The sequence below is a fragment of the Microtus pennsylvanicus genome, chromosome 10 (assembly GCF_037038515.1).
Source record: "Microtus pennsylvanicus isolate mMicPen1 chromosome 10, mMicPen1.hap1, whole genome shotgun sequence".
In the NCBI taxonomy this organism is placed as follows: Eukaryota; Metazoa; Chordata; class Mammalia; order Rodentia; family Cricetidae; genus Microtus; species Microtus pennsylvanicus.
Genome location: NC_134588.1, coordinates 96726551 through 96748163, shown reverse-complemented (window position 1 = coordinate 96748163; position 21613 = coordinate 96726551). Strand labels below are relative to the sequence as shown.

The 21613-nt window shown below is 42.3% G+C and overlaps 1 protein-coding gene and 1 pseudogene across 1 annotated transcript in view; both read right to left on the bottom strand.

Annotated features, from left to right (window-relative positions):
- The window catches only part of Catspere (catsper channel auxiliary subunit epsilon), a 61750-nt gene that overhangs the window by 5025 nt on the left and 35112 nt on the right, over positions 1 to 21613 (bottom strand). The window contains exons 11-15 of the mRNA XM_075987369.1: positions 20892 to 20925; positions 20742 to 20821; positions 15834 to 15933; positions 6665 to 6751; positions 390 to 547 (exon numbers count right to left, since the gene is read on the bottom strand). Of these exons, the coding sequence (XP_075843484.1) occupies positions 390 to 547; positions 6665 to 6751; positions 15834 to 15933; positions 20742 to 20821; positions 20892 to 20925 (459 nt within the window). The remainder of the gene's footprint in view (positions 1 to 389; positions 548 to 6664; positions 6752 to 15833; positions 15934 to 20741; positions 20822 to 20891; positions 20926 to 21613) is intronic.
- Positions 13335 to 13836, bottom strand: LOC142859196 (large ribosomal subunit protein uL15 pseudogene; annotated as a pseudogene).

Sequence of the window (21613 nt, the reverse complement as noted above, 5' to 3'; positions counted from 1 at the left end):
TGACTGCAGCTCTTGATCAGCTGGCTTCTCTTGGGTCACTAGGCTGTTATTACCAGGAGAGATTTTACTCTCAAATTGAGACAAAATACATCCTTCCTCCTTCATGTGTTTCTTTTCGGGTGTTTGGTCATGCCAATGAGAAAAAAAAACCAATGTGTGTGTTAAGGGGACACTGTACCAGAATGGAATTTCAAGCCAACTGATCCAGTTAACAGTTGACATAAAATCTCCTACTTCCATAGAGTATTTGCTATGATTACCACAAAATAAAAGGCAAACATATGAATAATAAGAATAACAAAAGTTAGATGTTTGGGTGGCAATAATCCCCCCCCAAAAAAGCAAAAAAAAAATTTAAGGGAAAAATGTCATAAAACATTTACTCTCACCTAAAGTTTGGATCCAAGATTCTCACACGAAACACATACATTCCGGAATGGTCCATGGGCCATACTAAATGGTTTCTATTAGTATAGTTTATAATCTCATATGGTTGGTTTAGGTCTCCAGGCTTCCCAATAACATACGAAAAACAAGTCCTATAGTTCTGAGCAAGATGAAAAGATAAAAAAGAGGTTATTTCCTGACTTAAACAAAATCCGATTTATAGTTGAGATTTATTTATTTTAATTTTATGTGTATGATTATTTTTGCCTGCATTGAAGTGTGCCACTGACATGCACTACCTGCGTAGGTCAGAAGAGGGCATCAGAACGCCAGCAACTGGAGTTACAGATGCTTGCGACCTGCCTTGCGGATGCTGTGAACCAAAACCGGATCCTCTGCAAGAGCAACCAGTGCTCCTACCCACTGACCATTCTCTCCAGTTCAGATTCTCATATATTTATCTTGGAAAGTCATTAAAGAGATGCAATAACTACCCTTTCTATTCTGCCCCTGTAGTACCAAGGTGCACATGCCACATCCCCCTACCAGCCCTCGCTCATGGTCCAGGGAGGACCCTCTGAGGAGATGCCTCACGTAGACGAAGATATCCTTAGTTTGGTGAATGACCAGGATGTCAGGTAGTAGTGTGGGAACAGGACACAGATGAGGGAGGATTAGTTCTTTAGGAGGGGTAAAGCTTTAAAGAGACATGTTTGCTGTGGATATAGCTCTAGTAGCAAGGCCGAGATCCAACTCAGCCCATTGCAAGGTGGGTCTAACCCTATGTGGGTAAGGTTGGCCTTGGAGTGAGACTCCTGGGCTCCTCTAGGAATGGATGGGATTTCACCACTTAGAAATGACAGTCACCCACAACTGTACCACCTGGCAAGTTTATTTGGGTCTAGAAGTTTGCACTTCCATCTGTCCTGTGATCATATGCTTATTTCCATATCATAGATGCTGAGTACAGCCAAATTCTGTCTATAACTGTTGGATAAATAGTACTGGATTTATCTGATGGTATTTATTTCTTGATTTCTTTATTGCCCCTACATTTTGAGGCCCTTAAATCCAGCGCTACCATGGGTATAATCTATCTTCAGTATACTAGGTATTGGAGGTGAGTTATGCTATAATTTATTTCATGCAAAGCATATGTGTTCAGTCTGATGAACTATAACTGTACATCATGGTGAAAGTAGTAAAAACCCGCATCTTCTACCATTTCTTGCCTCTGTTTACCTTTCTGACACTGCATGTCTGGCACATGTATAAAACAGTATGTAGGAAATCTGTGAGTGAAGAAAAAATAAAAGGTTCATAGTTTTTGTTGTAATCTAACTTGAAAATGCAAAATATGCCGGGCATGGTGGGACATGCTTTAATTCCAGCACTTGAGGGACAGAGGCAGGTGTACCTCTGAGTTGGAGGTCAGCCTGGTCTATATAGTGGGTTCCCAGGTAGCCAAGACTCTGTAGGGAGACCCTGTCTCAAAAGAAAAATAAAGAAAGAAAATACAAAGTATTTTTTCTGGACTTTGAGAGTTCTTGTCTACTGAATTGGTTAATGCACGAAGTCATGAACTTGATTAGAAGAATATGAGACATTTGCAGTATGTGTGGGAACTGGGCCTCTGCTCAGCATCACAAAAAGGCCCTGGTCACCAGGACCTGTTTGCCTGCATCACTGTGTGCATTTTTATATGTACACACGTGATGGAGGAAGGGCATTGGTTAAGTAATAAAGAAAACTGCTTGGCCTCATAGGTTAAAACATAGGTGGGAGGAGTAAACAGAACAGAATGCTGGGAGGAAGAGGAAGTGAGCTCAGACGCCATACCTCAGCTCTCGGGGGCACACGCGTGATGAAGCTCCAACCCAGGATGGACGTAGGCTAGAATCTTCCCGGTAAGCGCACCTTGGGGTGCTACACACATTATTAGAAATGGGCTAGTCCAGGTTGAGAGTTAGCTGAGAAGAGGCTAGATATAATGGGCCAAGAGGTGTTTAAAAGAATACAGTTTCCGTGTAATTATTTCGGGGCATAAGCTAACTATGTGGGCGGCCGGGTGCCGGGGACACAGCCCCGCCGCTCCTACTACAACACACATGTGAGTACTTTAATTCTCTCTCTTTCTTTCTTTCTTTCTTTCTTTCTTTCTTTCTTTCTTTCTTTCTTCCTTCCTTCCTTCCTTCCTTCCTTCCTTCCTTCCTTTCTTTCTTTCTTTCTTTCTTTCTTTCTTCCTTTCTTTCTCCCCTTTAAAGATTATCTATCTATCTATCTATCTATCTATCTATCTATCTATCTATCTATCTATTATATATAGTGTTCTGCCTGCATTCATGCCTTCAGGTCAGAAGAGGGCACGAGATATCAATTACAAATGATTGTGAACCACCATGTGGTTGCTGGGAATTGAACTCAGGACCTCTGGAAGAGCAGTCAGTGCTCTTAACCTCTGAGCCATCTCTCCAGCCCCCTTTATGTTATGATACTCACCAGTGGATGCTCCTCTGTGTCACATTTGATGTTTCCCGTCATATCACTGGACTCCCCATTCAATTATTATCCTTCCCCTTCCTTTCCATTTGTAAGCCATTATTTGGTTAAGCTACCTAATGTCTGAGAAAACAAATCTGTTCTAGACTAACAAATTCACTCCATTTCTAGTCAAGGACTTCTTTGTTTAGGATTCTCAGTCATGTCCAGAGATTCAGATCCCATCCCGTGTCACAGAAAAGTAGCCACCCCTGCAGTGCCTGTGTTGTCCCTACCTATTCCACCATGGACTTGAAGAACCTACAAAAATGCCACTTTTTCTTGGGAGTCTTTCAGATATTTTTCACTGAGAATTCACAGTGCCTAGAGCTACTTCTTGTTGTGATATATTGCTTTACACTGTGTGAAGATGTGTCACTGGGATTGGTTTAATAAAAAGCTAAGAAGTAGCTAAGTAGTAGGTATAGGTGGGACTTCCTGGCAAAGAGGAAGTAGGGGGAATCTAGGTGAGAGAGATGCAGTGTGATCAGGATAGGCACTGCAGAGTAAGGGAATAGAGTCATGAGGTAGAGAGTAAATTAATAGAAATGGGTTAAGTTATAAGAGCTAGTTAGAAGCAAGCCGAAGCTATTGGTCAAGCTTTCGTAATTAATAATAAGTCTCCATGTTTTTATTGGGGAGTTGGTGGTCCTGATGAAAAAGCCCAACTATAACTTCTCAGATGCACATGCTACTCATGCTTGTAGAAGCAGAAAGGCCAGACAGCAATCAATGTAGTGCTGGGAATTAGAGGCACTCTGTCTCATTGTAGGTATATTGTTACAGGAAGAAATGGTCCCTCTTGCAGGGTCAAGTGATGCTCTGCAGTAGGAAGTAGCCTTATTTCCCAGGGCTTAGTTAGCATCATAAGTACCAACTTTGCACACTACCCAGATTGTAGCTGGGTTCATGCTGCTCATGACGAGCTCTGCTTCTCGTATGGTAGAACGGAGATTGAGGGCCCGACGTGTTTCCTCTAGAATCTTTGCAGGTTGTGAACTACTTCAGTGGTTATCAGGGATAGTCCTCAGATCAACATTGCCATCTCCATCTTGGACTTTTAGAAATGCAAGTTTAGGGGCTGGATCAGACACTTGCATAGCTCACACAAGGCCCCGGGTTTAATCTCCAGTGTTGGGAAAGAGAAGGAAAGGGAAAGGAATGGAGCAGAGTGGAGAGGAGAGGAGGGAAAAGGGGAAGATGGGGCTTGGGGGTTGGGCCCTACTTCAGATCTAGGTGAGACCAAGTTATCTATTTTAACAAGCCTCCCAGAGGATCATTCCTGATTTCTCCCGAAGCTTGTGACCAGCTCTACCATTTCATGCTGCTTCAGGCAAATTCCATGATTGTTAACCACCAACCTACCCACTGCTTCCTCATGTACGTTGTTGCTGAATAACATCTGGGAGTACTGAGATGCCCTATGTAACATTTGTTCTGTAGACACTGTTCTTTACACCTTTGCCCGACCCCAGACCCTTGGGTATTTTTTTTTTAAAAAAACCAACAACAAAAATAACCAGGAATGCAAGTTTGGTTTGAACTGAATCCATTATTACTTTAATTCCTCATGATTTTAAGTAATAAGTAGAGGTGGATAAGCTATAGTTTATTAATTTGTTCTATAAATATATAATGTAATAATACATTAACTAAATATTAATTAGTCCTATAAATACATATTCATTATCTACAGTGAGTTAGAGACTGAGAATATAGCAGTGAGCAGAAGAACATGGTTCCCTTCTCTCTTGGACCTTGAGTTTTGTTTTATTTTTGCTTTTGCTTATTTAAGATTTTTTTTTAGCTTGAAGTATGTGTGTCTTTGTGTATGTATATGACTGGAGGGCAGGAGAGGGAGCTGGATCCTGATGTGGAATTTACCTCTGTATGCTGTGATTACCATTGATAACTAAAGAAACGGCTTTGGACCTATAGCAAGGCAGAACTTAGCTAGGTGGGGAAAACTAAGCTGAATGCTGGGAGGAAGAAGGCCGAGTCAGCAAGAAACAATGTAGCCCCTGCTGGAGACAGATGCCTGAACCTTACCAGGTAAGCCACAGCCACATGGCAAATACACAGATTGTAGAAATGGATTGAATTAAGATGTAAGAGTTAACCAATAAGAAACTAGAGCTAATGGGTCAAGCAGTGAGATAATTAATACAGTTTCTGTGTGGTTATTTTGGGTCTGAGCTGCCAGGTGGCCGAGAAACAAACAAGGAACCTCATTACAACAGGATCCCTTAAAGCTGAAGTTACAGGCAGTTAGGACCCATCTGAAAAAAATGGGTTCTGGGAACAGAACTCGGGTCTTCTGCAAGGGCAGTACATGCTCTTAACCACCTAGCCATCTCTCCAGACCTGGTTAGCTAGGTAATGAGATTTTTAAAGTAGGCTGCATAATGTGTCAGAGAGTTATAAATGTTCATAATACTGGAGAAAAAAGGGACAAGAAATGAAGGCTCTCTTGGGAATGATGGCCAGGGGAGAGTTCACAGTCTAATTAACTCTTAAATAAAAAAATAAGATAAATTCTTAAGACATTTATTTTTATTATTTTTAAAATTGTGTGTGTGTGAAGATGTGTTGTATATGCAATGTGTGTGTGTATGTGCAGGTGTGTATGTATGTATAAGGTGTGTGTATGTGCAAGGTTTGTGTGCATGTGTATGTGTGTATGTATGTGTAGGTGTGTGTATGCATGTGTATGTGTGTGTAGGTGTGTGTATGTATGTGTAGGTGTGTGTGTGTATGTGTAAGTGTGTGTATGTATGTGTAGGTGTGTGTATGTATGTGTAAGTGTATATGTATGTGTAGGTGTGTGTATGAATGTGTAGGTGTGTGTATGCATGTAGGTGTGTGTATGTATGTGTAGGTGTGTGTATGAATGTGTAGGTGTGTGTATGTATGTGTAGGTGTGTGTATGTATGTGTAGGTGTGTGTATGTATGTGTAGGTGTGTGTATGTATGTGTAAGTGTGTATGTATGTGTAGGTGTGTGTATGAATGTGTAGGTGTGTGTATGCATGTAGGTGTGTGTATGTATGTGTAGGTGTGTGTATGAATGTGTAGGTGTGTGTATGTATGTGTAGGTGTGTATGTATGTGTAGGTGTAGGTGTGTATGTATGTGTAGATGTGTGTATGTATGTGTAAGTGTGTATGTATGTATAGGTGTGTGTATGTATGTGTAGGTGTGTGCATGTATGTGTAGGTGTGTGTATGTATGTGTAGGTGTGTGTATGTATGTGTAGGTGTGTATGTGTGTATAGGTGTGTATGTATGTGTAAGTGTGTATGTATGTGTGTAGGTGTGTATGTGTGTGCGGGTGTGTGCATGTGCATGTGTTTCTGCGGAGGCTAGAGATGTCATGTTCCTCTAGATCTAGGGTTATAAGCAGTTTGGCCTCCATATATGGTTCTGGGAACTGAACTCTTTCACTCTGTAGGAGCAGCATATGCTCTTAACTCTGGGCCACCTCTCCAGACCTGGAAGACAACTTGTCTTTCAAAAGGCTCAGTCTCCATATGCTTATGTATAGTGGCCTTTTGGGAATGTACAAATGCAGATTTTCATCAGGGAATACTAAATTTGTACCAAAGAGTGAATAAAAAAATCAAAGACAAGAATTTTTTAAATAATTGGAAAGTAGTACTTGATTTTCCCTAAGCAGTTTAAATCCAAAATGTTTCTATTAAGCTTTTGTTAATCTCAATGCCAAATTTAGTTCTTTACTTACGTGAGGTCCCCAGACTTGATCCAGTGGGAGGTCCTTGTTTTGCTCTATCATTGACTTGAACGTCTGCGCTTCATTTATGCAACCACTCTGCCAAAAGATGTCAACATGTGATTATGGAGAAGGCTTTACATTAGCTTACTTTGGAGTATGTAATGCACTCAAAGATTTGTCTTTTTTTTTTTCTGAGACAGGGTTTTTCTATAGCTCTGGAGCCTACCCTGGAACTGTCTCTGTAGACCAGGCTGGCCTTGAACTCACAGAGATCCCCCCTGCCTCTGCCTCCTGAGTGCTGGGATTAAAGGAGTGCACCACCATCACGTGGCAAGATTTGTCTTAAAAAAACAACTTTCAGCCGGGCGGTGGTGGTGCACGCCTTTAATCCCAGCACTCGGGAGGCAGAGGCAGGCAGATCTCTGTGAGTTCGAGGCCAGCCAGGTCTACAAGAGCTAGTTCCAGGACAGGAACCAAAAGCTACGGAGAAACCCTGTCTCAAAAAATCAAAAAAAAAAACAAAACCCAACAACTTTCATTTGAATAAAGTACAGTTTTTTCTCGTTTTTTTTTGGACTTCAGAATCATTTATTTAAAAATATTTAAAGTTGAGAATAGTCTTTAATGTAAAAATGTGAATTAAAAACATTGTATTGTAGTAATACACACAGATTTCTTTGAAATTCATTGGCAGTTTTTCTACATCTTAGTACAAATATATACAAATTCATATCCACTTTTCTGTTTTTGATGGTAACTTCTCTTTTACTTTATCTTAAATCCTTTCTGAGAATCTCTCTGTCTCCATGATGCTACATAATATTTTTGTGTGTGTGTGTGTGGTTTTTTTTTTTTTTTTTGATTTTTCGAGACAGGGTTTCTCCGTAGCTTTTTTGGTTCCTGTCCTGGAACTAGCTCTTGTAGTCCAGGCTGGCCTTGAACTCACAGAGATCCGCCTTCCTCTGCCTCCCGAGTGCTGGGATTAAAGGCATGCGCCACCACCGCCCGGCTTACATAATATTTTTATTGTTTCTATTGAACTATATATTTTTCCCACTCCCATTCCTTCCTCTCTTTTCCCCCTCCACCCTCCCCTCTGCCCCCTACACTCCCAATTCTCTGGAGCTATGGATCATAGTCAGGTTATCCTTTTCTTTGCTTTATATCTTCTATCCGCTTATGAGTGAGTACATACTGTGTTTGTCTTTCTGGGTCTGGGTTACATCACTCGGGATGGTTTCTTCTAGTTCCATCCATTTGCCTGCAGATTTCACGATGACATTTTTTTTTAGAGCTGAGTAATATTCCACTGTGTAAATGTATCACATTTTCTTTATCCATTCTTTAGTGGAGGGGCATCTAGGTTGTTTCGTTTCCAGGTTCTGGCTATTATGAATAATGCTGCTATGAACATTGTTGAACAAGTGTCCCTGTGGTATGATTGAGCATCCTTTGGGTACATGCTCAAGAGTGATATCGCTGGGTCTTGAGGTAGACTGATTCCCTTTTCTGAGAAACCACCATATTGATTTCCAGAATGGCTGTATAAGAATGCACTCCCACCAGCAGTGGAGAAGTGTTCCCTTGACTCCATACCCTCTCCAGCATGAATTGTCTTCAGTATTTTTGATCTTAGCCAATCTGACAGGTATAAAATGATATCTCAGAGTCATTTTAATTTGCATTTCCCCCGTGATTAAGGATATTGAGCAATTCCTTAAATGTCTTTCAGCCATTTGAGTTTCTTCTGTTGAAAATTCTCCCTTTAGCTCTCCATTACATTTTAAAATTGGATTATTTGGTATTTTGTTGTCTAGTTTCTTAAGTTTTTAAAATATATTTTGGAAATCAGCCCTCTGTCAGATGTGGGGTTGGTGAAGATCTTTTCCCACTTTGTAGGCTGTAGTTTTGTCTTGTTTACTGTGTCCTTTACCTTACAGAAGACAAGAGGTCTCAGGGTACGTGCTACTGGCGTTCTATTTAGGATGTGGTCTTCTGTGCCAATGTATTCAAGGCTACTTCCCACTTTTTCTTCTATTGGATTCACTGTAACTGCCTTTATGTTGATTTCCTTGATCCACTTGGACTTGAGTTTTATGCAAGGCAATAGATACAGATCTATTTGCAGTCTTCTACCTGTTGACATCCAGTTATACCAGCACCATTTGTTAAAGAGGTGTTCCTTTTTCCCATTTTATCTTTTTGGCTTCTTTGTCAAAAATCAGGTATTCATATGTGCATGTATTAATGTCAGTGTCTTCAATTTAATTCCATTTATCCACGTGTCTGTTTTTATGCCAACACGTAGTTGTTTTTATTACTATAGCTCTATAATAGAGCTAGAGGTCAGAGATGGTGATGCCTTTAGAAGTTCCTTTATTGTACAGGATTGTTCTAGCTAGTCTGGGCTTTTTGTTTTTCCATATGAAGTTGAGTAACTCTGTTTTAAGGTCTGTGAAGAATTGTGTTGAGATTTTGATGGGAATTGCACCGAATCTGTAGATTGCTTTTGGTAAGATTGACATTTTTATTATGTTGGTCCTACCTATCCAAGAGCATGGGAGATCTTCCCATTTTCTGATTTCTTCTTCAATTTCTTTAGAGACTTAAAGTTCTTGTCATACAGGTCTTTCACTCGTTTGGCTATTGTAAAAAAGAAAGGATGATGTTTCTCTATTTCTTTCTGGGTGTTGTAGGAGGCTGCTTGTTTATTTCCTAGCTGCCTAGACTCCCAAAATAACCACACAGAAACTGTATAAACTAAATCACTGCTTGGCCCATTAGCTCTAGCTTCTTATTAGCTAACTCTTAGATATTAATTTAACCCATTTCTATTAATCTGTGTATTGCCATGTGGCTGTGACTTACTGGCAAAGTTTTGGCATGTCTATCTCTGGCGGGGCTACATGGCATCTCACTGACCCTGCCTCCTTTCTCCCAGCATTCAGCTTAGTTTTCCCCACCTACCTCCATTCTACCCTATCACAGGCTCAAGACAGTTTCTTTATTAACCAATGGTAGTCACAGCATACAGGGGAGAATCCCAGATCATCTTGGTCCATTTATCATTTGTGTATCAGAGGGCTATTGGTTTTTTTGAGTTAATCTTTTATCTTGTCACATTACTGAAGGTGTTTATCAGTTGTAGGAGTTCCTGGGTAGAGTTTTGGGGGTCACTTATGTATACTATCATATCATCTGTGAAAAGTGATAATTTGACTTCTTCCTTTCCAATTTATATCCCCTTGATCTCCTTTTGTTGTCTTAATGCTCTAGCTAGAACTTTGTGTATAATATTGAATAGATATGGATAGATTGGACAGCCATGTCTTGTTCTTGATTTTAGTGGAATTGCTTTGAGTTTCTTTCCATTTAGTTTAATGTTGGCTGCTGGCTTGCTATAAATTGCTTTTTATTATGTTTGGGTATGTTCCTTGGGTCCCTGATCTCTCCAAGAGCTTTATAATGAAGGGGTGTTGGATTTTTGTCGAAGTCTTTTTCAGCATTTAATGAAATGATGGTTTTTTTTCCTTTCAGTTTGTTTATATAGTGGATTACATTGACAGATTTCCATATGTTTATATAGTGGATCACATTCACAGATTTCCATATGTTTATATAGTGGATCACATTGACAGATTTCCATATGTTTATATAGTGGATCACATTGACAGATTTCCATATATTTATATAGTGGATCACATTGACAGATTTCCATATGTTTATATAGTGGATCACATTCACAGATTTCCATATGTTTATATAGTGGATCACATTGACAGATTTCCATATGTTTATATAGTGGATCACATTGACAGATTTCCATATGTTTATATAGTGGATCACATTGACAGATTTCCATATGTTTATATAGTGGATCACATTGACAGATTTCCATATGTTTATATAGTGGATCACATTGACAGATTTCCATATGTTGAACCAATGCTGCATCTCTGGGATGAAGCCTGCTTGATCATGGTGGATGATTTTTTTTTTTGATGTGTTCTTGGATTCGGTTTGTCAGTATTTTATTGGGTATTTTTGCATCAATGTTCATGAGGGAGATTGGCCCATAATTCCCTATCTTTGTTTTATATTTGTGTGATTTGGGTATCAGGATAACTGTTGCCTTGTAAAAGGAGTTTGGCAATGTTCCTTCTGTTTCTATTGTGTGGAATACTTTGAGTAGTATTGGTATTAGCTCTTCTTTGAAGTTCTGGTAGAGTTCTGCGCTGAAGCCGTCTGGTCCTGGGCTTTTTTTGGTTGGGAGAGTTTTAATGACTGTTTCTGTTTCCTTCAGTTTTTTCACTACTTAAAAACAAATTCAGTTTTAAACACTGAAAACATTCAATTTAGTGGCATCAAGTTCATTCATAGTGTGTAACCACACCCACTGCCAGCAACGAGTTGAACAAATCTTCACTCCTTTCTCCCTGTAGCCCCTGGCAACCAAATTCTACTTTCTGCTGAGATTTTTTTAAGTGAACTAATATTTACAAGTGTAATAGTTCAGTATTTGCCTGCAATTAGCTTTGTTTCGTTTAGCACAATGCCCTTGTAGTCCATCCAGGCATAATGTGAGAATCCCCTTTCTTTTTACAGCTAGGTCACATCCCCCTGGAAGCACAGAATGCGTTTTAATCATTGGTTCCTCTGTTGATGGTTTCATTTTTCTTTGGTTACCATGCAGAATGCTCATGGAACATTGATATTGGTATATAAGTATCTTATTCCTTGCTTTTAATTATTTTTTAAAAATTACATTTGTGTGTGTGTGTGTGTTCATGTGTGCAAGTGCATGCTGTAGGGTGAATGTGGATGCCAGAAGACAAACAACCTGTGGACTCCTTCCTTCCACTGCATGGGTCCTGGGAAGACTGAGCTCAGGTTGTCAGGCTTGAGGGAAAGCTCCTGCATCTGCTGAGCCACCTGTGAAGCTAGAGTTGCTAGGGCACAGGAGAATTTTGGTGGAATTTTATGAAGAACTGTCAGACTATTTTCCATAGCACAAATCCCTTCCTTTTATTTTAAACCCGAAAACAAAACAAAACAAAACACAGATGCCCAAACAAATACACCCAACAACAAAAACCCTACTACTCTTGATTTTAAATAAACCAACCCGGAATGTTCCCTGGAGCCCTACAAGCTCTTAGCTTCTCTGAAAGTCTCCACAGCTTCCCGTTTCCTGCACATAACCATTGTCCTGGCTTGTCTAGGCATCATCCTCCCAGTTCTTCAGTTTCCTCGCTGGCAGTGCATCCCCACGTACTACAGTCTCATCCATGAACATCATGTGATACACCATTTGATCGCTTTTTTTAAATTTTTTTCCGTTTATTTATTTATTAAAGAAAGATTTCTGTCTCTTCCCCGCCACTGCCTCCCATTTCCCTCCCCCTCCCCCAACCAAGTCCCCTTCCCTCGTCAGCCCAAAGAGCTACCAGGGTTCCCTGCCCTGTGGGAAGTCCAAGGACCACCCACCTCCATCCAGGTCTAGTAAGGTGAGCATCCAAACTGCCTAGGCTCCCCCAAAGCCAGTATGTGCAGTAGGATCAGAAACCCATTGCCATTGTTCTTGAGTTCTCAGTAGTCCTCACTGGGGATGTTCTATCGGGAACTCACCAAGGCCAGCTGGCCTGGGTCTGAAAAAGCCTGGGATAAAACCGGACTCACTGAACATAGCAGACAATGAGGACTACATTTGATTGCTTTTAAACAAGATTACCCTCTCTTCATTTTCTTACAGCCTTGGCTATTGTAGGTAGCTCTTTGATCGCGAGTGTACAAATCCATCCTGAAGAACATTCTTTCCACTCTTTTGAATGAACAGGCATGGGTGAGGAGAACTGGCAATTGTGTTTTAAATTTCTCCCGTGCTGCTTTTTTCTTCCCAGCATGGAGGTGCCCTTCACACCCCAAAAACGAGTATGTCCCCGTTTCTCCTCCATTGCTAATGCTTAGCCTTTGTTTTTATCCTAGTGTATGTGAAATAGTATCTCACTGTAGATTTAATTTAGGTTTCCTGAATGTTCTCAAATGTCAACTAGACATTTGTACATTTTCATTGAAATGTCTGTTCAAGTCCTTTGCCCCAACCTTTAATTGGGTTGTTTTGTTGTTGAATTATGGAAGTTTTCTGTATGTTCTAGACATTTTCCTTATCAAATATATGATCTGAAAATACTTTGTTCCATTCCATGGGCTGTCTTTCTACTCATGTGTCTTTTTTCTTCTTTGTTTCTTTTTTTTTTTTATTTTTTGAGACAGGGTTTCTCTATGTAACAGTTCAAGCTCTCCTGGAACTAGCTCTTATAGACCAGGCTGGCCTCGAACTCACAGAGATCTGCCTGCCTCTGCCTTCCGAGTGCTGGGATTAAAGGCGTGAGCCTCCACTGCCCAGCTCTTGTGTCTTTTGATACACACAGTTTTTAGATTTTCATGGCATCCACTTTGTTATCCCTTCCCTTCCCCTTCTCTCCCCTCTTTTCTGCCCGTATTCTCTTCTTTTGTCTCCCATTTCTTTCCTTTCCATTTCCCTCTTCCCCTCTTTTCTTCCATTCTCTTCCTCCCCCTCTTCTTTTCCTGTCCTCTCTCGTTCTTTCATCTGTAACTTGAATCATAGCCAATAAATCATTGCCCAAACCAATGTTGGGATGATTTTTTTTCACTTGGAAAGTGTTAGCATTTAATTGGCCTCCCTGAGTGGCTTCAAGCCACCAGAACACAGGCACCTCAACACCCTTTATCTTCTCTTCAGCTCTTCTGCTGAAAAATTTGGCTTTCACGATGACAGGCTGCTTAGGGAGCTTTCCCTTCCCCAGAACTTTGTAGTAGCCCGATCGCACGACATCAATGATGGGAGCAACTCCAGTCTTGTTCTTGGCAGCATTGACCCGGGTCTGCTCACTGACCAGCGGCCACAGCTTATCCAGGTTGACAGTCGGGCAGAAGCTCTGGTTCCTCTTTAAGTGGTAATGCCTCATCCCAACTTTCCCGAAGTAACCTGGATGATATTTGTCGAAGTTGATCCTGTGATGATGCATGCCTCCAGCGTTCCCGCGTCCTCCTTGATGCTTGCAGTGTTTACCGATGCGGCCATGGCCGTGGCTCACGTGGCCCCAGAGTTTCCGGGTCTTCCTCAGTCTGGATGGCAGTGTTGGGATGATTTTTACCATTCATTTTCTTCTAAGAGTTTATAGTTTGGGGTCTTAAATTTAGGTTATAGATCCATTTGTTGTCTGCATTATGTTAGGTGAGAGTTTCATTTTACTTTTTTAAAAAATGAGTATTAGTGTTTGCCTGAATGTATGTCTGTGTATCATGTGTATGCAGTGCCTACAGTGGTCAGAAGAAGGGATCAGATCCCCTGAGACTGGAGTCACAAGTGTGTGTGAGTTACCATGTGGGAGCTGGGAACTGAACCTCAAATCCTCTGCTAGAGCAACCAACACTCTTAACCACAGAGCCCTCTCTCTCTCTCTCTCTTTCTCTCTTTCTCTGTCTCTCTGTCTCTCTCTCTCTGTCTCTCTCTCTCTCTCTCTCTCTCTCTCTCTCTCTCTCTCTCTCTCTCTGTGTGTGTGTGTGTGTGTGTGGTTATCACTTTACCCAGTACTGTTTTTCCCTCATCAAGTGTCTTATATGAAGTAAATCATTTATGTGCTGTGGAGGGGATATACTCTTTAAATACACTATTCAAAGATGGTAATGAAACCCTGGTCAGGCTCCCCATTCCTTTCCACACCTGAGAAGTTCAGCTGTGGAAGAGGGGGATACAGCTTCCCCAGCAGGACTTCCCAGGGACTGCCCAGACCTGCAGTGGCCAGCCTCAAAAGGGGGTCACAGCATCCGTGGTCTGGGTCCCCAGTGCCTTTCAGGACCTGCAGAGGGCCAGGTATTGAAGAAGCCGAGCTCACGAGGGCCTGATTCTCCCTGAGGAGTCCAGCCGGGTAAGAATGGTGCACAGCTTCACAGACTGGTTTTACATCGTCAGTTATTGTATTGAAATTTCTTTTAGTCTGAGTATCCAGCTATCCTTGTTTCAGGCATTGTTATATATGTTCTCTGTGTATGGCCGGGTGCTTAGCTACAGGCATGGGCAGGGCAAAAGAAAGATGCGCATTTACAGTTGCCATGACAGTGTGCCGGAATTACACCTGGGGAAGAGAGCTAGTAACAGAATAAACTAGGGAGCTTAAGCTGGAAAGACAAAGAAGGGAAGAAAACTGGTATTGACAGAGAGGAAGAAGCAAAGGGTTCAACACGACAGTGTCTCAGGTTTGTGAGGACAAATGAGGAGGAGCAGGATTGGCAAGAGGGCTGTGGGTGAGCTGTGATGTCTGAACTTACATCTGATTCTAGAAGCTGTGTTATCCAAGGTCTCTATTGTTCACAAGGATGGATGTGATCAAAGTCTGATTATTTGTATTGTGATGCTAGGAATCTTGTTTGTTTATTCGTTTGTTTTTTTTTCTGAGACAGGGTCGCTGTAGGATGTCTTTCTGTATGTTGTGAATATGTGTTGCTCTCATTGGTTGATAAGTAAAGCTGCTTTGGCCTATGGCAAGGCAGGATACAGCCAGGCAGAAATCCAAGCAGAGATACAGGAGAAGGGCAGAGTCTGGAGACACCTCCCAACTGCCGAGGAAGCAAGACATGTAGAAAATGAGGTAACAAATCACAAACCTCATGTCAAAGCATAGATAAGAAATATGGGTTAATTTAAATGTAAGCACTAACTAGTAATAAGCCCGAGCCATTGACCAAACACTTATAAGTCTCTGCATGGTTATTCGAGAACTGGTGGGTGGGAGAAAAACTTCCTGATTACACAGGGTTTCTCTGTGTAACACTGGCTGTCCTGGAACTTGCTCTGTCTGTAGATCAGGCTGGCCTCGAACTTAGTTCGCCCATTTGACTTAGTAAGAAAATACTCATATATAATTGCATCATCCTGGCTGTTACATTATTTTATTTTTTTGACCTTTCTTCTGCCTGTTTTATAGGACATCTTTTTTTTCCCCCAGAGATGAACTTCAGTAGTCATTGACTTTAATATAGAGTTGATGTTCTCTTTTTTACTTATCTTGATTTGGTTTTACTTCCCTTAGATAATTTACATATAAATTAAAAATCAAAAGAATGTGTTTAATTGCATGCTAAGTTCTCGTCATACCTGCTTCATAGTATTATTAAAGGTATAGTCATCTCTGCCATGGATTTCCCACACGATAAAATTTGCTTGGACTATTTTAACAAAGCCATGTTCATTAAACCTGAAACAACAAACACAAAAGTATCAGTTTAGTGTCTAATAGAGGGCCGGCAGCTTGAAAGTCAGATGGGCTTAGGTTTGAATCCTTTTTGTTTGCTTGTTTTTTGAGATAGGCTCTCATATAGCTCAGGAGAGCCTCAAGCTTACTGTGTAGTGAAGGACCCTTGAACTCCTGGCGCTTGCCTCTCTCTCTCTCTCTCTCTCTCTCTCTCTCTCTCTCTCTCTCTCTCTCTACTTCTCGAGTGCTGGGATCACAAGCCTGTGTCATTCACAGTGGTCAAATCTTGTCTTTATCACTAATTAGCTTTGTGATCCTAGGGAAATTACTGGAACTCACCAACGCTTACAAGTATTTATCTGTGATATAATTGTATCTAATGGCTGTGTCATTGTCCCCAACTGATTGAAATACTGTGTTTCCGCCTCCCAAGTGCTAAGATTACTGGCATAAACCGCCATGTCCAGCCCCAGACAGCAGATATCATTCAAAATGAAAACCAGTAAAGAGAAGAAAAATTGGAACCACAACTTTCCCTCATTGCCATATATTAATGCGATGGGGCCCTGGTAACGCGGAGAAAGACCGAAGAATGAGATGGGTGGAAGGACAGGCCGAGGAGCTTTTGGCATCATGAAACCACGTTTCATGTGGTGGAGAGGAAGCCATGGAGTTCCTGGAGCGAAAGGTGGAACCTCTGCTGACTTCCCAGGAGGGAGCAGCTGGAAGATGGGCTGAATCTTGGGTCTGCAGCTGGGAGAGCTGAGGTGGGGCTGGGAGACAGTCATCTCCATGGCAGCAGGAAACAGTCACTGTCCTCCAGGGACAGGTTACCCCCTTGTGATGCTTGGACAGGACATACTAGCCCCACCAAGCTGAGAGGAGTTCCCTTAGACACATGGAGTTTAAAAAGAGATCTGTTACTTTATAATTTTTCTCTATCATAAAAAAATAAACACTCAAGAGCAAAGATAAACTTATCATCAAAAGATTTATACCTTAGCATTGTAGAACTTGGGACCACACAAATGGTTATATAGCTTCCTTCTCCACCAGTTATTGCTCCCCTCTCTCAACTTCTTTCTTCCCACTTTCCCATCTCCCTCCTTCTCTCCCTATTTTTCCTTCTTTTTTCTTTTATTTTTTTGAGACAGAGTCTCATAGCTCAGGATGACTGACCTCAGACCCGCTACATAGCTGAGGATGGCCTTGAACTCCTTAGCCCCTGCATCTACCTCCCAGCTACTGGGCTTAGAGGCCCGTGCTAACTTTCTACCCTTCCTTATGCTCATGTTTCTGAATGAAATTGTCCCATATACTCATTGGATGGAAATTTCCTGGAGACTCGCTTTTGGGTCCTGTTCTTGCTTCTAAGCTGCTGCCTCTTGCAATGAATGTAACCCTGCTTTTAAAATACAGTCCATCCTGGAAACAACCTAAATGCTGCCCCCCAGCTGAAGAATGGGTAAGGAAAATGTGGTACATTTACACAATGGAGTATTACACAGCAGAAAATAACAACAACATCTTGAAATTTGCAGGCAAGTGGATGGATCAAGAAAACATCATTTTGAGTGAGGTAACCCAGACCTAGAAAGACAATTATCACATGTACTCACTCATAAGTGGTTTTTAAACATAAAGCAAAGAAAACCAGCCCACAAATCACAATCCCAGAGAATCTAGGCAACAATGAGGACTCTAAGAGAGACATACATGGATCTAATCTACATGGGAAGTAGACAAAGGCAAGATCTCCTGAGTAAATTGGAAGCATGGGGACCTTGGGAGAGGGCTGAAGGGGAGGGGAGAGACAGGGAGGGGAGCAGAGAAAAATGTAGAGCTCAATAAAAAAATCAATAAAAAATAAATACAGTTCATCATTTGTCAGCTGTCTGTTGATTTACAGACAAATACTAGGTCCTTGACAATGTCTCGATGTTTCTTGACCAGCTCTCGGCTTCACTTCAAAGCTATGGAGTCTGATTTTCAGGTTGGTTAAAGTTTGCTGCTACCCTACACTGGCTAGCCCAATCGGTTATTCTCCCATTCTCACAAAGTGTGCGTGGGGTGGGGGTGGAGGGTGTTTGGGGGTGTGGGGGGCGACACATAGACTCAGGTGTTAAGCGGCAGTACTTGGGAAGCCATTCTTGTTTCTGTGTTTCCTAATTTTGAGAAGCCATGAAGAGCTTCAGATCTCAGTTCCCAAACAGGCGTGACGGCGAGCAGCTGCTTGGTGTCTGGGCTAGGGAGAGCCACAGAAAGATTAAAAACTCACATGAGTGCTGTGCACCCCTTGCCACGCAAGAGTGCAAGGGCCCTCAGGAGGAGCCAAGCTCAAAAGCTAGCAGCTTTGGTGGAAGCAGGAGTTTGATTATAGCTTGTGAAAGTGGTAGACTTCTTGATTTCCTAAGAATTAGGCGCTGATGAGATGAGGTAGCTGGTCAAGCAAAGGCACTTGCAGCAGAGTCTGATGACCTGAGATTGATCCCTGGAACCACTAAGTAAAAGGGAGGGAGCTGGTCCTGACACCTGACCTCCCTTCCCCCCCAAATAAACGTTGTTTTCTTTCTTTTTTCTTCTTTCCTTCCTTCCTTTTTTAGAATTAGGTACAAATTCTATTTTGCTCAAGGACAAAAAGAGCCACAGTGCCACCCTGTGTCACAAGCATGCATTGCAGCCACGGTGCCACCCTGTGTCACAAGCATGCATTGCGTGAGCCACCCTGTGTCACAGGCATGCATTGCAGCCACGGTGCCACCCTGTGTCACAAGCATGCATTGCGTGAGCCATCCCTGGGTTTGTTTCATTGTGACAGAAGGACTTGCTTACCCGAGATTGCTCATTTTAATAAATTTTCATGGGTGGGTAATAGAATTCTAATTAAATCTGAGAAGGCAGGGATGTCACTAATTGGCAGCTAAATTCCCAAAAGTTGATAATTTTTCTGTGGAAATTTGACTTCGGGAATCGAAGAGACCTCATTACTGATCTTCATATTCTAAACTTGGGGATGATCCGTTCTGTTAACTAGGTCTTTTATTACCTGTGTTTAGGGGAGCATAAAAGCTAGACAAAGAGGCCTGGGGAGAGAGCAAGGGAAGAGTAGGTGACTGTGTACGCAGTGGCTGCTGTTCACCCAGGAGGGTCCTTTTGGTTCCTTTGTTTTGTACAATGATCTAGTAGAGAGGGCGTGATGATTGATATGCCACCTTGTCAGGATCTGGACTCATCCATGAGGCAAGCCTCTGGGCACACCTGTAAGGAATAATTTAGGTTAATCTCCAAGCATGCCAGTGAAGGATTTTCTTGGTTACCACCCTGAAGGTGGGTAGTATTTTCCAGCAGTTGCCCAGATGTCAGGAGGTCCAAGGGCAAGCTTTTACTTTTTGTCTCTTTGCCCTTGTGTCTTGGTGTTGTGTTCGTTGACCTTGTTTGCTCCACTAGTGAGAGTCTTCCTTTGCTGACGCCAGAACTCAGCTTCTTCCACCTTCCAATGTGAACTGAAGACAAGCGGCTTTCTGGGCATCCTCCAGAGCCTGCGTGCTAGACCAAGACAGTGAGCTATTCTGTCTCCTGGACTGTGTGGCTTCTGCGTTCTGAAGACAGCCATTGCTGGATGACCCAGTCTAATAAACCTCCTTCATTCTATGTGCTGTGTTCCTCAGAGGACTCTAAAAGAGAGGGGAGAGATGATCTGGGAGACAGAGGGGAGCATCCAGGAACAATGTTCTTAATTAGTAAAGACTATTTAAGACTATTTCCTAAGTGGAGAGACAGGCTTTAGACAGTTCACCTATGCTGTGCTGGCTAGTTTTTTTTTTTTTCGAGACAGGGTTTCTCTGTGGTTTTGGAGCCTGTCCTGGAACTAGCTCTTGTAGACCAGGCTGGTCTCGAACTCACAGAGATCCACCTGCCTCTGCCTCCCGAGTGCTGGGATTAAAGGCGTGCGCCACCACTGCCCGGCCTTTTTTTTTAAATGTTAAATTGACACAGACTACATTCATTTGGGAAGAGGGAGGTTCAACTGGGGAAATGCAACAACTAGATTGGTTTGTGCGCACACTTATGGTACATTTTCTTGATCAATGATGGCTATAGGATGGCCCAGCTCACTGTGGGCAGCGCCGCCCCTGGGCTGGTGATCCTGGATTGTATGTATGTATGTATATAGATATAGATAGATATAGATATAGATAAAGCAGGCTGAGCAAGTCATGAGGAACAAGGCAGCAAGCATCACTCGCAATGGTCTGCATCAGCTCCTGCTTCCGGGTTCATACTCCACTTGAGTTTCTGCTGTCAGTTCTCTGGATGCCGGGCTGCAGACTGTGTGCTGAAACAAGTTGCGTTTGGTCATGATGTTTCAGCACAGCAACGGGAGCCCTAAGACACACTGTGCACCGTACAGAAGCTTGAAGATGCAGGTGTGTTGTCGACATCTGTCTCACTCCTCGTCATCCTCTCCCTCAGCACTCTCATATCAAAACATTGACTCTTTCTGCTTATAATCACTCATTTCTATCATAGATGAACTTCTTGGTCCATGGTACCTTTTCAACTATTCCCCACCTCCTAAGTATAATTTTACTAATAGGTCTCCCTACTCAGACTTGTTTCCCTAGAATTCAGAGAGACCCAGCCAAAGCAAATAGTCACTCATATGACTATTCTGGAAGAAGGGAGTGAAAGCCTCGCATGGGCTGGACTCTGCCAGGACAGCCTCTTTGCCCCTTGATGTAACAGCACTCTCAACAACTGAGCTATTTCTCCAGCACACAAATTAATTTCCAAAGTGGGTGTAAACTTACAGCTCTATCACAGGTTGAAACGGCATATCGAATTCAAGCCTCTGAGGACAGCCGTATTTTTCCACATCGTACCTTACTTTCTAGAAAAAAGAAAAATGCTTTAGTTGTTGTGTCCATTTATCTCATTGACAACATGTAAGCTTTTCTTACCTTATTTTCGAGTGGTTCATCTCTCAGAAATTCCCTGTTTAAAAAAAAAAAAAGACACATGTCATTATCCCTGCTTACACTTCCTCCCTTCTGACTTAAAAACTAAAAGCATAGTTTATTTAGGGTGGGTGTCACAAAAGCCAAGTAGAGAACACGACGATAAACTACCAAGTGCTTCCTACAAACTGGCACTTTACGTATCCTTTGCCACCTCTGTGAATACAGTCTCACGTCAACCAACAGCCAAGCAGGTACAAGCCGCTGCCCTTCATTTGGAGACGTGGGACCGTTTTCAGAAATCGTATGAAACTTACTCAAGATTGCAAACCGTGTTTCGGTTGTGAGAAGGATACACGGTTGGAAAGTCTGTATTCACTGTGTTAGTCCAGCGCCATGCTCCCCATTCACTGTGTTAGTCCAGCGCCATGCTCCCCATTCACTGTGTTAGTCCAGCGCTGTGCTCCCCATTCACTGTGTTAGTCCAGCGCCGTGCTCCCCATTCACTGTGTTAGTCCAGCGCCGTGCTCCCCATTCACTGTGTTAGTCCAGCGCCGTGCTCCCCATTCACTGTGTTAGTCCAGCGCCGTGCTCCCCATTCACTGTGTTAGTCCAGCGCCGTGCTCCCCATTCACTGTGTTAGTCCAGCGCCGTGCTCCCCATTCACTGTGTTAGTCCAGCGCCGTGCTCCCCATTCACTGTGTTAGTCCAGCGCCGTGCTCCCC